Genomic DNA, 16682 nt, shown 5'->3' with positions numbered 1-16682 from the left:
AAATAAAATGAAAAGTTCAAAATTATTCTTCAAAATTATAATATACATTAACGATGAATAGTATCGGACCACTAACCGAGTGACCTATTAAAACTTAGCTGTGACTTTGAAAGATGACAGCACCGTCCATAATAAAGATACAAGTATTTTTGAAAGACCGTTGCAAAGCTCATTAAATGATGCATTAAATAAGCCTCAATTAAAGTAATTTGGCCTTGTGGGTATTTAATTATCATGCGAGAAAAAAACAATAAAATTCCGATTTTTAAGGAATTTTTTACTTAAACTTCATCTCTGGGAACGGGGTAGCAAAATAAATTTAGTATATATACATTGATATTTTTCAATAGTAATTGAAAGCTAACATTCTTTTGTAAAATAGTACATTAATACATTCATTTCCGTTGTTTCTGTCAAAATTTAAAGTTAATGTACAAAATTCCTTACAAATAGAAATTCTATTTTTGTCTTTCTCATATGCTAATAATTAAATAAAGGACAAATAACTTCAACTAGGGCTTATTCAACCCAGAATGCAATAATCTTTCTAGACTTTTTTTAAACTATGCTTACCTACATTCTGGACGACACTATCACCTTTCAAAGTCAATGCTACTTTTTAGTAGGTCACAAGCTTAGTGGTCTGATACTATCTGTCGTGAGCAGGTACTAGTTGTCATTAACATTTTCTAAAAAGCTATTTAGGATATAGAAGTATAAACTATGTTTTTGTGGAATTTTTTGAAAATTCGTAACAGTCTATTGAATAATATAACCTTTATTATTATTATATCTTAATTATTACGAATTGAAATGCAAAGGGTGCGAAACCTATCGTGTTTCCGCGTCGTACTAAAGATCTCTGATAGTCCGATATCGCGACATTATGATAATCAAGTAGTTCAACAAATCTGATCGTACATAGTGTTCCGTGCCAATCATGTACTTGGGCTTTATGTGCTAAAAAGAGTGTCGAGGCAATAAACCAGTACAAAGCACCTGCTGCTATTAATTATATGCCACTAATTTTACCGAAAACTATTTCCTCGTTGACAAAATTAAGGTTTCTGTAAACTCAAACGAATGAATAAGCACGATTTGATGCAAAATAATATTGCATTTAAAATAACTTTCCTTCTTTTTAATTTTTATCACTACATATATCACTATATTGCACATTATAACATACGAGTTATTCCCTGAATAGATTTTTCCAAGCGAAAATTATTTTATTTAATCTATCAATTTTTAAACAAACCCCGAAATATCTGCTTTATGGAATAATAATTCCACTAACTTATTAATGCTCTTTCCAATTCATTGACACCGCAACATTTTTCTTTCTCATGAATGAAATTAACTCTAATATAAAGTAAGTAACTATGGAATGGAAGCTTCTAATGTGTCCCCTAAGTGTTTAAATTTTTCTTACACCTTCTCTATTCCTTTACACACCCTCCACACACTTACTTGGTGGTGGAAGGGGGACCTACAGTTTAAGGTGGGTTCCGAACCACCAAGAGCAACAGCCTTAAGTACTTAGAGAAAACCTTTTTCTCTAGAGGTACCGGTCCCACGACTCTCCGGAGATGAACAACTCCCTGGCTAGGCTAGTGTTCACCGCATGGGCCACCGAGACTCTTCCAGAGTGCGAGGCGGGAATCGAACCCGCAAGCCGAAGGAGTGGGTCCAAAGCCTACGCTTTAGCCCCCACGACCATCGTCCCGCTTAAGTAAGTAACTAAATCAATGTTATAAAGAAGATTTTTATATTCTATTCAGACTTCAGAGCCCGAAATGTCCTCAAAACAGGAGAGAGAGAGGGTGATTTTTCATGAAAAAAGGGAGATGATAGGGAGATATACATTTTTAATTAAATTAATGTAAGTACTGTATTCCTAAGATTGAAAATCTACAATATATTTCAATTTTTAACAAAATAGTGTAATTTTGAACCAAAAAGACGAATTTTTTACCAAAATACATGAACTTTCAAGCTTAAAAGACGAATTTTCAACTAGAGTTGAGTTTTCAATCAATAAAGTTGATTTTTACACCAAATGGTCGAATTTTCAAACGTATAAAATTAAACTTCATCTAAAAAGTTCAGAGAAAAAAAACACAACCAAATTGGTTAGTTTTCTAAAAAAAATGTCAAAGTTTTAATAAAATAGATGAATCTTTGATCAAAACAGATTCTTTTTCAACTTATTGCTGTATTTTAAGCAAAAAAAGATTACATTTCTTCCACAAGAGATAAATTTCTAAACTAAGAATAAAAATTCTCTACGAATAAGTTCAATTTTCCACCCAAAAATATAAATTTTGAACAAAATAGTTTATTTGTTACGAAATTAATGAATTTTTAATCGGATATTTGAATTTCCATCCAAACAGATGAAATTTCATTGAAGAAGATTAATTTTTCTACCATTATGAAAGTAAAAAATGAGTTTCCAATCAAAGTGATACATCTTAAACCAAAGAAATTAATTTTAAACAAAGTAGTTCAATTTTCAACAACGTAGATGAATTTTTTACAGTTAGTGAAATTTTCTATTATAAAGATGAATTCTCAACAAAATAAAATTTCTTAAGAAAATAGTTAGATTCTCAACAAAAATAGATTTTTAAGCAAACAAAATTTCTACCAAAAAGTTTAACTTTTAACCCGAAAATATTCATTATTAACAAAAAGATTATTTTCAAGAACATAAATTAATTCTTTGTCAGATAGATGAATTTTCAAACAAAAAGATGTACAGTGAAACTCTTTAATAGCTCTCCCTTCTATAGCCCTTCCGAGAATTAACGCCGCGCCGCTTGTAGGTGCAACAAGTGCTGCGCGGGGTGCGCGGGATCTGCGGCTGTCACTCAAGCGAGCAGTCAAGCGTGAACAAACAAAAGCGGAGCAGGCTATAGTGAGTTAGTTGCCACCCACCGTCAGCCCCGAAATCAGAACTATATAAGAGTTTCACTGTATTTACAACAAAATAGTTCAAATTTTAACCAAAGAGATGAATCTACAACAACAACAAAATAAATTCTTAACAAAATAGTTGGAATTTGAACCAGTTAAATGAATTTTTTCATCAATAAAGATGACTTCTGAACAAAAAATGTAACAGCTGATACTTTAACCAAAAAAGATTTTAATCTTAAATTAAAAACAGTAACATTCCAAACAAACAGATGCATCTTCAACAAACTAGTTAACCCCTTAATAAAAACAGATTAATTTTTAACCAAGCAATTGAATTTTTAATCAAAAGAAATAAATTATCGAATCAAAAAGACAAATTGTGTTCTATTAATTCAGTTCGATATCAAGCGAGAAAGCGAAAAAAATAATAATTTTCTTAAAAATAGGGGTGAAAGGGGTTTTTTTAATAGGGAAAGGGAAGAATAGAGGAAAAAGCGACAAGTCTGATAATATTAAGTAATGAAACTTGAAGAATAAAAAATGTATATAACTGAATGAAGTGAAAAATGCCTATTCAAATCGTAATAAAGGTAATGACGAATTCAGCGAGATAAGGTAAAGGGCTATGAAGCCGTAATTCATTTTTTATTCGCAAAACTTTGGATACTGATACATTCAGTAAACCGAGTTTATGACGAAACCTGATAATAATACTGAATCCATTTCGCTGAAGAAAGAATTCTAAGGCCAAAAACATAAAAAAAGAACGTTGCAAGTGTTTAAGTGTCTACGTTTAACTGATCGATCCATTCCACGACTGGAGGTCAGGTTGTAAAAGAAATTTAAACCGATTTTCACGACCGACCCTGATTCTAGGTGCTCCCGGAGAAGCCTTACGGTTTGTTACAATTGGAAAAAAACGGGCCCTAAATGATATTACGATACGTTTATATAGTTAGAATAAACCTCAAAGAATAATTTTTTATCTGAAGGCCGATCAAAACATTGCAAACAATTATCACATAGGGGAGGGGTCACAAAGGCTTTGTAACGAGAAACACTTCTCTGATCAAACAATAAAATTTAAACAATTTTCGAAATTTAAAGAGTAATATCATTAGGAGTTAAGTTTTCAACCAGAAAAGTTATCTTTTCGACAAAAAATTTACTTTCAGACAATCGAGATGAATTTTAAAGTGAAAAAGATAAGTTTTCAACTATTGAAACAAATTTTCATTCCAGAAAGATGAATTTTCAACAAAACGGTTGAATTATCTACAAAAACAAATATTTTGTTGACAAAATGGTTAAATTTTCAACAAAATAGTTGAATTTTATACCAAAAAATATGCCTTTGACAAACTGGTTAAATTTTTCATAAAATAATTTAATTTTCAACGAAATAGTTGAGTCTTCTACCAAATTGCTTAATCTTTGACACATTAAGTTGGATTTTTAAACAAATCAAATTTCAAATAAAAACGATGCATCTGAAATCAAAAATGGAATCGTTAAATATTCAGTTTAAAAACTACTTTCCAACCATAAAATAACTAATTTTCAACTATTTAAAGAAATAAAAAATTAATTTTTAAAAAATTTCGTTAAATTTAACAAAAACTTTATTTGTTACCCAACTAGACGTATTTTCAACAAAATAGTTTAATTTTCAACTAAAAAAGATGAATTTGCAACCAAAAATAGGATCACTCTATGTTCGTTAAAAAATAATCTTCCACGAAGAAAACAACGAATTTTGAACCAGTTGAAATCAACTAAAAAAGCCGTATTTTTAACAAAATAGTTGAATCCTTAACAAAAATTATGAACTTTCCACAAAGAAATTATTTTTTAACTAAATAATTATATTTTTAAGGCACAAAGGCCAATTATTTACAAAAATGTTGAATTGTCAACCCGAAAAGTTGAATTTTCAGCAAGAAAGTACATTTTCCACTAAATAGTTTTGTTTTCTACCAAATAGTTGTTTTTAAACTAAAAAATGTTATTTTCATGTAGCATGTAATAGTTAATATTTCAACGAAAAATTATTTTAAATTTTAATCAAAAAAAGGTACATAAAAAAGCGATTTTTTTACAAATTAGTTGAATCTTTAACCAATACAGATTAATTTTCAACAAAGCAACTGCAACTTCCATTTGCATCATTTGCAACATCAATTGTAATTAAAAAATTAGAGTTTTTAACACCGAACATTATTTTCTATAAAAAAGACGAACTTTCATAAAATACATGAATTTGAAAATCAGAAATTATTTTGAATTAAAAAAAAGTTTATTTTTTAACCACGAAGATTAATTTTCTCGAAACAAAATATGTTAAGACATTTAAAACAAAAAAAAGTAACTATTAACCAAAAATAGTTTAATTTTTCTATTAGGTTCTATTAATTTACTTTAAATTCAGGCAAAAAAACGAGAAAAAAGGGACATTTCTTGAAAAGAAGCGAAAAAATACGAATTATTTAGAAAAGGGTAAAAGCGTTTACGCAAGGCCTCTTATTTGTTACTTTAATATGCCTTCTATGTTAATCTTTAAATTGTATCAATGTTCATAATAAGGGGGGGGGGGGGGGGGGGGGGGGGGGGGGTGTTCACCGAAAGGCCAGAAATTGTCAGAAAAGGGTAAGTCAAAAATGACTGAAAACAACATTACGTAATTTGTGGTCCTTCCCAAAGGGTTTTGCCCGTTCATTGTTCCAATAAACAATTATGGAAATTGGAAGAAAAATATTGCTTCTTAATATTTTATTATTAAAAACATGATGCAAGTCTACCCTATTAATAAGTCTTTCAATGTATGATCGTTAAAACCTGGCTTTCATTAATGTGATATTTTCATCTCAAAGTTCCTAATATTGCTTGTGATGAAGTGATTAAAGTTAAAAAGATCTAAAGTCGCAATTTCCAGTACTTTCTATGAGACGAAAGGGCGTCCTTCTGTATGTGATAGTGAAAAATGCCACTTAAGGTTGGTTAACTCATTCGTGATAGATTCAAGTACACGAGTACCATGCCTACATACCTACTTCTGCCACGTGAACAGAGGAGAGCGCTGACATTTTTAGAAGAACAGAGATCATAGCGAAAAAGCTCAAAAAGAGAAAGTAGGGTAATTTTTTGACAAAAAGGGAAAAATAGGGAAAAGATGAAGCATTTATTTTTACATTTAGAAAAGGGAAAACAGTATTTTTATAAGAAAGTTTATCGTGTTTAAATAATGTTAAATGATTTTTTATGATATCTGCAATTAAAGAATTAATTTGTTAAAATCCCTTTTCCCTAAGTCACTATTATTTTATCGGTCCTCAACCCCATTCCCCTACCCACACCTAATTCTGATCATTCCTTCTACCTATACTCTCTTACAATCCCTTCCCTACTTCCATTTCAACTTTTTCTTTAAGTCTCCTACCTTCAAAACCCCTCACTTAGTGTAGTTCCCCTCCCCTTATCTCACGACAATTTCCTAGTACCCCTTTCACTATTTCCTCCCATCTTTCATACTTCCCCATCTCTCATTTATCCCCACTTTCTTTGCATCCTCTACCCGCATTTCACGTACTTCTCCTTATTTCCCTTAACTCGCCCTACTTCCCCTCTTCTGCCTTCTCCAAAATTCTCCTATTTCTCCTCAAATAACTTCCCTTCATTTCCATTACATTCCTTATCGTCAATTCCCCTCACTTCCCCAGTACAATTGTCATCGTTTCCTTTTATCTCCATTACTTCCCCTACATTCATCACCTCTCACTTCACTGACTTCATCCTCTCGCATTTAAACTTATTTTCCCTAATTTCTCTACTCTCATTTCCCTTTACTTCACTTCATTCCCCATTCCTACTTTCCCCTAAATTAGGAATTTAGTTTGCCACCCATAATTTCACCTCATTCTTCCTACTTTCCTATGTTTATATGTTTTCAGTCATTCCCATAATCAATAATACTCCCCGCCAACCGCGTCTTGAAGTCCCTGACTGTTTATTTTGCAATATTAAAAAAACTGTTTAAGACCTCATGATAACGAATTGTTAAATATTAAGAGTTCCGTCAAATTTTTGAACGAGATCTCTTAAAATATTTTGAAATCTTTTAAAATAACTGAAAATCTCTAAAATCCTTTAAAATTTGTAGAATTCCTTCATATCCCTTGAAACTTGTAGAAACCCCTTCAAATAAAATTTATTTTATCACCTGAAGTTCTCTAGAAATTCCTGAAGACGCCTTAAATTACCTTAAATTTTTTGAAACTTGTAAAAATTTATTGAAATATGTAGAATTCATATGAAACTTTCGGATAAATTAACGTTTACTTCGTTAACGTAAAATGCACGTGCGCAAGGCAATCTTTAACGTCACTGGATTTTTCTTTTTTAATATTAAAAACATAAACTACTTAAACATCAATAATATCTCATTTTTAATTAATGTTTTCGTGGATACCAGTAATTTGTACGTATCTACCTGGAGATCTTAACTGTTTTTACAAATATTATTTAATTTGAAATAACAATATTTTTAAAATATTTAAATAGAAATTTTTAGTATTTGAAAAATTTAAACAATGGTTATCTAGTTCTGTACTGCAATTCTTCAGTTGTTAATATTTTTATTCTTGTTTGAATTTTGGTCTAATCGGACAATAACACAGGCACACGAAAAAAAAGTTTTGTCCACCAGACGAGATAAACATTTCTATACGTTTTGGGATCGCTGAATCCGAATCCGGGGTTGTTTTGACTCGGTCAGGTGGCATTTCGTTCCTAACCTCAAAAAATGATGAAAGTTGGAACATTCATGGAAACACCCATAAAGCAAAGCGGTTATATGTTTTCACGGTCGCTGAGTCCAAATTTAAATGTGATTTGACGTGAGGAGGTCGCATTCTATTCATAACCTAAAAAAATCAAAACACTGAAAACTTTTCTCGACATAAATTGTTTGTATTCAGCGTCCGATACATAGAACTTGTTAGTAAATAGTAGCTGATCTGGTGAAAAACTTTGGAAAGCGTGGTTGCACTTCTTGGATTCTCACATAAATTACTTTCCAATGAATTTGGGGAATTACAACGAGGAGCAGGGAAAAAGATTCCATCAAGACATAAAGGATATGGAACGTAGGCTTCAGAAAAGGTAGGATGTGAATAAGTCATTCGAGAAAAAAAGAACAAGATATCGTAAGAAAAAATAAAAGAACATTTTCTTTCCCGTGTCAGGGACATTTTTCGGTGTTTAAATTTATTTTTTCAAGGCTATGAATGGAATGCGACCTCGCCGAGTCCAATGACCTTTAAACTTGGATTCAGTGACCCTGAAAACATATAACCGCTTTGCTTTCTGGGTTTTTCCATGAATATTCCAACTTTTATCATTTTTTTAGGTTAAGAACAAAATGTAACCTGACCGAGTCAAACCAACCTCGGATTTGGATTCAGCGACCCCAAAAACGTATAGAAATGTTTATCTCATCTGGTGGACAAGACCTTTTTTTCGTGTGCCTGTGTAATTGATGTACACTGAGAGACCTTTTGTTAAAAAAAAATTTTTTAATGATTTAAAATTTAGTATAATATCGCTCCAAAATTTGAAAAACCGAGGTTTTATTACACTTATTCATATTACAGTACCGAAGTTTAATATTATCATACGAGTATTTAAAACACGAATATGACAAAATAGTATTTTAAATACGAAATATTATGAATTTTCATTACAAGAATTAACACTGAAAAAATGATAATCTTTTCACTGAGTTTTCGATAAATAATTTGAATAAGAAAAATAGTGAATCTCATAATCTCGAAAACGTATATTAGAAATTGATATTGTCAATAATTATGAAGTTGACAGAAGCCCGAGACGCATATAGGAAACTATGAAATCATTATTCTTAATTGTTCATATAATTTCGTTTGAGAATGCTCCTCGAGTGTTTCCCCTGTTTTCAGACCGAGCCGAAAGTTTATGATTCACAACATTTTAAATAAAAGTTGACTCTTTCTATTTTTAGTTCATTTATTTACCATGGGATTTAAAACATTAAGAATTCTTTTTCGCGAAAATTATACACTAAGGTAATAGGATTTATTTCAATGAGTACAATTTATAAAATATTACTGAGATATCAAATTAGATAAATGCGCCTAGGGCGCGCGACAGTTGAATCTCGCGCTTCGCGCTCGGATATTTATTCTTTGCATTTGGAATGCTTGAAAAAAACTTTATCAAAAAAATCTCTTTTAGATGGCAGTATTTATATGCGTCTTCATATTCTGAATTGTCTACTTAAGTATAGTCAAATAGTAAGTTTCTCAAAGCTCTGTAGGCTTTGAGGTACACATTTTCATCGTGACACTCGCGGTGCGCGCTCGATTTCCGACAGACATTTGTAGACAGGTTTTGTTGGATTTTTTTTCTCGTAGCTTTCATCGTTTTTCCACACATTTTTTTTATTTCATTTTTTTGAAAGTTATTTTTCACGAATAAAACAAAAAGCACGCGTCCTATCAAGAAGTGATTCTTAACGAAATTTTAGATCTTTTTTGGCATAACCATTTTTGTTAATTCATCTTTTTTCGTATCCTACATAGTTTGCCCACAAAATGGATTTTTTTATTTTCCATTTTTTTGTGCAATCAAAATTTGATTTTTCGATTTTTAAAAAAAATCTGAAAATTGGTTATGATAATCTTGTAGGGCTTTTAAAAAGAAATGTTTTTCTTCTCTTGATTTTTTTTTCATATCGTGCGCTTTTCGGCATCAAAATTTGATTTTCGGTTGATTAAAAAAATTTTGAAAACGCTATAACTCTGAGAACTTTCTTTTTGTCGAAAAAAGTCATGAGGATAAATTGTTTGTTCTTTTTAATACTATACATATCCATACATAGAATTTTCAAATTCAGAAAAAAGTTGTCTCAAAAATTTGCAAAACGAACTCGTTCTTTCTTTTAGGACCTAAAAAAAGTGTGCCAAAGATGAATTTGATTCGTTAATTTTTTCGAGACTTATCGTGTTTACGGACGGGCAGACAGACAGACAGACGCCATCGTGAAAACCTGATTTTCGGATTCAGGGGGTCTCGAAACGTGGAGATCCGTTTAAAAAGTGTGATGTCAAATTCCCGACAATTCTAATACTTTCTCAATCATGAATGATGAGAATGTAAAAAGTTTAATGTTTTGGGACTATTTCTAGCTCATTCAACAATCAATTGAAAAATTCATTTAATGGAAAGTTTAAATTTTGAACCACATCGAACTAAAGTATCTTCACTGTGTACAGACAGATCATCGTACTTCATTATAGTTCATTTCAAAAATATTTAATTTGCATAGATTAAAAAAGAGCTTTCACTACTTGTGACAGCATATTCTCGATTTGAATAGAATAATTTTGCAGATTTAAAACGAACAATTGTATTTTCAGATATCGTATATTTAAAGAGAAAAGGGAAAGAAGGGGAAAATTTTTGAGAATAAGGTAAATAGGGGAATTTAAAAAAACGAGAAACAGAGGAATAAGAAAAAAGACTGCACCCTGGAAGAAGAATAAGAGGGCAAGGTGGGATTTATATAGAGCTGCTACAAGTTTACAGGAGCCTAGAGACTCAGATAGCGTTTGTTGGCACCGTTTTCCCGATGAAAAATAAAAGAAACCATCGAATAAATCTTCGGAAACTGCGAAAGGTTCAGGACGATATATGCCGCAATGGGAATTACGTATGTTTTTTTTGCATGAATTGATAACTTGGAAATCCAAGTCAAGAAACATATCACTAATAAACGGAACCTACATCCTTCTGAATATTAATTAGATTTATACTTCTCCTGGTAATATGTATTTACTAAACTTGTAATACGATAAAGTAATATGATGCAATTTTCAATCATTTTCGAGAAAAACAGCTTCAACCCTTTGCGACATAACCTCGATTTTAAATATTTTTTACAGCATTTTATAAGAAAAGACAAGAGCAAAAAGCATGCTAAAAGACATGACATTAAGAAACCTTTACATTCTTTGTTTTTTGACGAAATGGATTTTAATAATAACAAAGTAAAAAAAATACAGCCTTTTAACAAACTGAATATCATTGTCATTAATAAACAATAGTCCCTTAGCTAAAAATTACGTCTAAAGGGTTCTTTGGGTCGCTAATTACTAATCTGAAATTAAAATTCGAAAATTGAAAAGGCCAATATGGATCCAATATGGCGGACAATAAATTAAAAATAAGTCCCATGGCTTCAAAATAGGTTTTCGGCAGCTTTTTGTGTCACCGATAATGAATCTCAAGTAAAAATTCCAAAATTCAAATAACCAATATGGCAATTTGAGTCCAATATAGCGGAAGAAAAAATTGAATAATAATGTCCGTGGCTAAAAAATAGGTTTCTGGGTGTTTGTGGGGTCGCTGATTACCAATGTGAGCTTAAAATTCGAAGATTTAAAATGACGGTAAAAAATTTAAAAACTGGTCCCGTGGCTTTAAAATGGGTCCTTACCAGTGTTTGGAGTAGTTGATAACGAATTTGGAGTCCAATTTTTTAAATTTTCAAAAATTCAAAATGGCGTATCCAATATGGCTTACAAAAAATTTTTAAATTGGTGCCATGGTTTTAAAATGATTTAGTCCTTTCGGGGGTTTCGGGTTAATGATTACGAATCTGATGTCAAAATTCAAAATTACGGATACAAAATTAAAAAATAAGCATTATATCCACCAATTTAAATTTTGGAATGTAGATTTTATATTCGTAATCAGCGGCCAAAAACCCTTCAGGGCCCATTTTGTAGACACTGAACTGATTTTTTAGTTCGATAATGGACTCAAAGAAGTGAGAAAAAAAATGTTTTTATTCAATTTTTCGCTCTAAAGTATTTTTTGTTATTTATTTATTTAATATAAATATTTTGGTTTCTTCTTATTTTCTTTGTCGAATAAAAAAATTGATAAAAACTGTAGCTTTCGGAGGCATTGATTTTTTAGAGCGGGAGAAATATAAAAATAACAAAGCTCAAAAGAACGTTTATAACGCAACTCTTAATTGATTTTATAATTTTGATAGACAAATTTATAATTGATATGTGCAGGCGATTTTTAAATTTGTATTGTTTGCAATTTTATATCAATGCAAATAACGAACATGTTTTCAATAACACCTATTAATATAAAAATTTGTAATTGAATATTATTTTGTAATTTCATAAATGAAATGAATAAATATAAGCCCAAAGTGTCGATTAAAGCAAGTAATTTTATCGCCAAATTATTACTTTAAAACCAGACAATCCACAATGTTCGCTATTTGATATTAAAATTTGTGTATAACAGATAACATTACTTATCAAAAATGTTACGCAAAACAATCAACATTTTCAACCATTTACATTAAAATACAATTTTAAACAATAAAAATTACAAAAATCGCTAATACGTGTCAATTCTACGTTTCATTTTAGATTTTTAAAAACAAAAAACCCAAAATCAGTTAAGAATTGCGTTCATTTAATATTAATTAATATCTCCGAAAGATGCAGAATGTTCATCAATTTCTTTTTTAATCGACGCTCAAAACTATGAGGAATTGAAATATTTATAAAAGTTTTTTCGTTTTTGAATTGCAATAACGAAGGCTGATAAACAGTAAGCTCTAGAAGAGACCCTCTACATTATGTAATGAAACTGCAGTAGAGAATCGTTAATGAAAAGCACACATATACCTAAAATAATTATTTATAATTTTAATTTATTAACACACATGGACTCCTAAGTAATAATTAAATTAATTGTTTTACATACATCAGTATTCTAAATAATGGTAATCTAGTGTAAAATCATTAACAATTGTAGGATGGGCTCAGCTATACATTAAAAAATCATTCAAATCCAGTCAAAGCTTTGGAATACATGGGGTTTTAAGAAAGCCGGGTCTCAAAATTCAAAACCCCATAACGCCCTGAGTTTTGAAAATTTAAAAAACGATTTTAAGCTCATCCAATACTAAAGTTTCACCAAGTTTCAGCTTGTGGGATGTCTCACGAACATTTTAAACTCAAAAAGAAAAAAATGTATGTACCCATTTTAAGAAAACGCCATTTTTTTATTGTTTTAAAGAGTTTATTCAACCTCTTTAAAAAAGTCAAAAATAGCTTTTCTCACAAAGGGCCCAAACGATTCCTTTTGTTTTAGGGCTCAAAATCATTGTCAAACATCCCAGAAGTGTAAGCATAAAAAACCGAATTGGCCAAGCTCTTTTAATTTAAAGTCAGTCGAACCCACCTAATATTCTGGAACAGGGTGGACCCAGTGGAATCAGGGGCCAATTAGGAGAAAATAGTGGCATGAGTGGCTAATAGATAATAAAAATGTAAAAACAACTCACGTTGACTGCTGCTTCTTCGAATAATATTTTCCAAAAACGTGTTTTGAGGGGCTACTAGGCCCCTTCGCCCCCCTGGCATGCTTTCTTCTTCACTTGAATGATTTTGCGCTCCAGTGTTAGGAGGATCAGAAACCAGCCAGAATTACGTGTCTTCCTCGCCACATTATCACTACTCACAAATCGCACGAATCGTCGAACACTTCACTCAAAAACCTTCATTAACGCTTCTGCACATCGTACATACAAACTTTCACACTATCTCGTGTAGAGCTCCACTTTACTTCTTCTTGCTCGACAAAGTTTCCTTTTCCTCTTCTTCCCCTTATTTATTATTTCTAATTTGAAACTTCCTCTTATTTCTTCCTACTCTTTCCTCTCCCTCCTTTAATTTCTCTTCCTTCTCTCTTACTGCTTTTTCTTTACCCTATAATTTTACTTTTTAACTAAATAAAAAACGACCCGACACACCCTGTCAGTTCGTTCGTCACCTGAATCTGGAGCCTCTCGGCAGCATTGTCTGCAAAAAGGTACCTGGACCGAGAAGATGAGAACTTTTGGTGAGGAGGATCCTTTCGGTGTTCCTTTTGGAAGTAACGCTAATGTAGGCACTGACAACGATCAGGCTAGAGGTCCTGATCGTTGAGGCCTCTTCTCCTCTATTGATAAGCGCAACATCCCCCGTATGCGGTGCCTGGATTAGAATAGGGCCCATCTAGCCACAATCTTTCCACTTGTACGCGATTATGTCCCGACGACGACCACGAGATCCCTGATGCCTTGTTTTCCACATCCTCGGAGTCCTCCTCATCCGTGCAGGTCCCCGAAGAAGGCATCTCCTACTCGAGTCGCCTCACATCCTTCCAGACTCTTCAGATACCTTTTGCGATCGATTTTTTCGACTAGTGAATGACCCTCCCAAAGTTCGGAGGGATTATTGCCGGGAGGTCGAATGGAAAGACATGTATGGTGTCCTGGCGGCAGGTGCGCTTTCAGTGGAAGAAATCCAGAGGGAATTGATCAGTCCTTGTATCGCGAACTGCAACAAAAACAGATTGGGAGGGTGAGGAATATTCGTCAACAATTGTGAAATTGAAATAAAATGGAAAAAGGATTATGGGCTCAAGAATGATTAAATTAGATCAGTATCTAGATTCCGGGGATAACAGCGGTTCAGCAGTTCAATTTTAGCTAAAAGAGGATTTTTTGAAAAAAAGAGGATTAAAGAAAGATTTCATTCATTTTTGAAAACTTTGTATATCATATGGGTATCTCGTAAATATAAAAAAATTAACTATTTTGGTATAAAATTTCGAAAAGGGTGTAAGTCCGATTGTCTTCGAACTCCGTATACTCATGTATTTTTACGCGCTTATTACGAATATGACAGTAAAAATTGACGCAAATTTGATTTTCGAGGTAAAATCATCAAAAAAACATAAAAATCATATTTTTTTGGGGTTTACCTCAGCTAATATGAAAAATAAAAAAATCTTTCAGATAAAAGTTGTAGATCACATCGAAGTACACATTTCTTGTTTCAAAATTTTTTTTTGCGAGTGATAGTTTCCAAAAAAATCAGAGATATATCGATTTTTATTTTTTTTAAAAACCCATAAACCGTGGCTCATCATATTCTAAATGGAAATCATTGTGAAAGAAAATATTTGTAAAGAAAAATGACGAAGGGAATGGTAAAATGAAATGGTAAAGGGATATGGCAAAGGTGAATAGTAGAGGGATTCCTTCCCGCCCCCACGAGGCATTGGAAAAGGAGCAGGGGTGCGACCGTACATTATTTCTGTGGCCAGTCGCAGGGGTGACTTCCGCCCCCACGAAACGTTGGAAATGGGGTACGGGTGTAACTTTACAATATTTCTGTGGCCAATGGCAGGGGTTCCTTCCTTTCGGTATCAAACCGAAACCAATGAAGATACGATGGAAATCATGACGAATTGAGGGTTTTCTCGGAAACTTTCAGTCGTAGGAAAAAATTCTTGCAAAAAAAAATGTATATTTCGATAAGATCTACGACTTTAAATAATTTTTTTTTTTTAGTTTCGCATATTAGCTAAGACAAACCCAAAAAACATGATTTTTATGGTTTTTTGATTTCACCATGAAAATAAAATTTGAGCCAAATTTCACTATCATATTCGTAATCAGCGCGTCAAAATAGATAAGTATACGGAGCCCGAAGAAAATCGGACATACACCCTTTTCATATTTTTCATATTCATATTTTTTATAATTGTTTTTTATTATTGATAAAAATATTTTCATCTGAAATGTCAATTATTACATTTTTTATGAGAATTCATCTTTTTTGGTTTAAAATTCAACTACTTGGTTTAAAAGTTGAACTTCTTCGTTAAAAAGTCATTTTTTGTTGAAGATTCAATATTTTATTTGAAAATTTATCATTAGGATACAAATTTAACTATTTTGTTGAGAATTTCCTGCTTTTTACTGAAAATTCAGTTATTTGATTGAAAAATCATCTTTCTTGTAGACAATTCTCTTGAGTGAAAATTCTACAATTTGGCTGAAAATTAAACTGTTTTGTTAAAAAATTCATTAATTTGATTGAAGATTCATCATTATATTTGAAATTTCATCTCTTTGGTTGAAAATACGTCCTTTTTTGATACAAAATTACTTTTTTGGATTGAAAATTCATCTTTTTGATTAAATTTATTTTCTTAAAAATTTATCTATTTTGCGGAAAATGCCAGGTTTTCACTTAAAATATAAAAAAAATTTTAAACGCTTTAGTTTAAATGTTTTGGCCTGTGGAGCCTGTTACATTCATAAATATGTTTTTGGTTTCAAACAATTTTCAAAACCTATCACAGACTAAATTATACTGAGCTGGTCCTAAAGTTTTAAAAAGTTATGAACAAAAAGTCGACAGCAGATTACAAGTTTATTACAGTGATTGCGGAAAAATTTACTGCTGCAAGTGTTTTTGTTATTATTAAAAAAAAAATTCCAGCAGAAAACTACGTGTGGAAAAATTCTACAAAGTACTCATATGAATTTTAACATTTTTTTTATTAATGGTGAAAGTAGTAAAAGTTGTGAAATCACAAAATAAAAGATAGTGGCTTTTGGTGGATTTTGCTGAGACTCATATATATTGTAGTTTAAGCAACCAGAAGAAACTTTTCAAAAGTACTTGGACCAATTATGACTATTTTTTGTTGTTGCTTTCAACGTTTTTTGTTTGTTTTCATCATTGCAGTAACAATTAAATCAGTTCAATAAATAATAGTTTGTATTAAAAAACAAATAAAATTTCTTTTCTTTTACTTCTATGAAGCATCAATTTCTTTTTTTACAGAACAAAAAC

General features: G+C 31.4%; 1 protein-coding gene across 1 annotated transcript in view; it reads right to left on the bottom strand.

Annotated features, from left to right (window-relative positions):
• LOC117167051 (potassium voltage-gated channel protein eag) overlaps window positions 1–14130 on the bottom strand; it is a 227636-nt gene extending 213506 nt beyond the window's left edge. The window contains exon 1 of the mRNA XM_033351630.1: window positions 13334–14130. Within this exon, the coding sequence (XP_033207521.1) occupies window positions 13334–13412 (79 nt within the window). The 5' untranslated portion in view covers window positions 13413–14130. The remainder of the gene's footprint in view (window positions 1–13333) is intronic.
• Between the last annotated feature and the right edge of the window lie 2552 nt (window positions 14131–16682).

Source organism: Belonocnema kinseyi, chromosome 2 (assembly GCF_010883055.1).
Source record: "Belonocnema kinseyi isolate 2016_QV_RU_SX_M_011 chromosome 2, B_treatae_v1, whole genome shotgun sequence".
Taxonomy (NCBI): domain Eukaryota; kingdom Metazoa; phylum Arthropoda; class Insecta; order Hymenoptera; family Cynipidae; genus Belonocnema; species Belonocnema kinseyi.
This window is presented reverse-complemented; position numbering and strand designations above follow the sequence as displayed.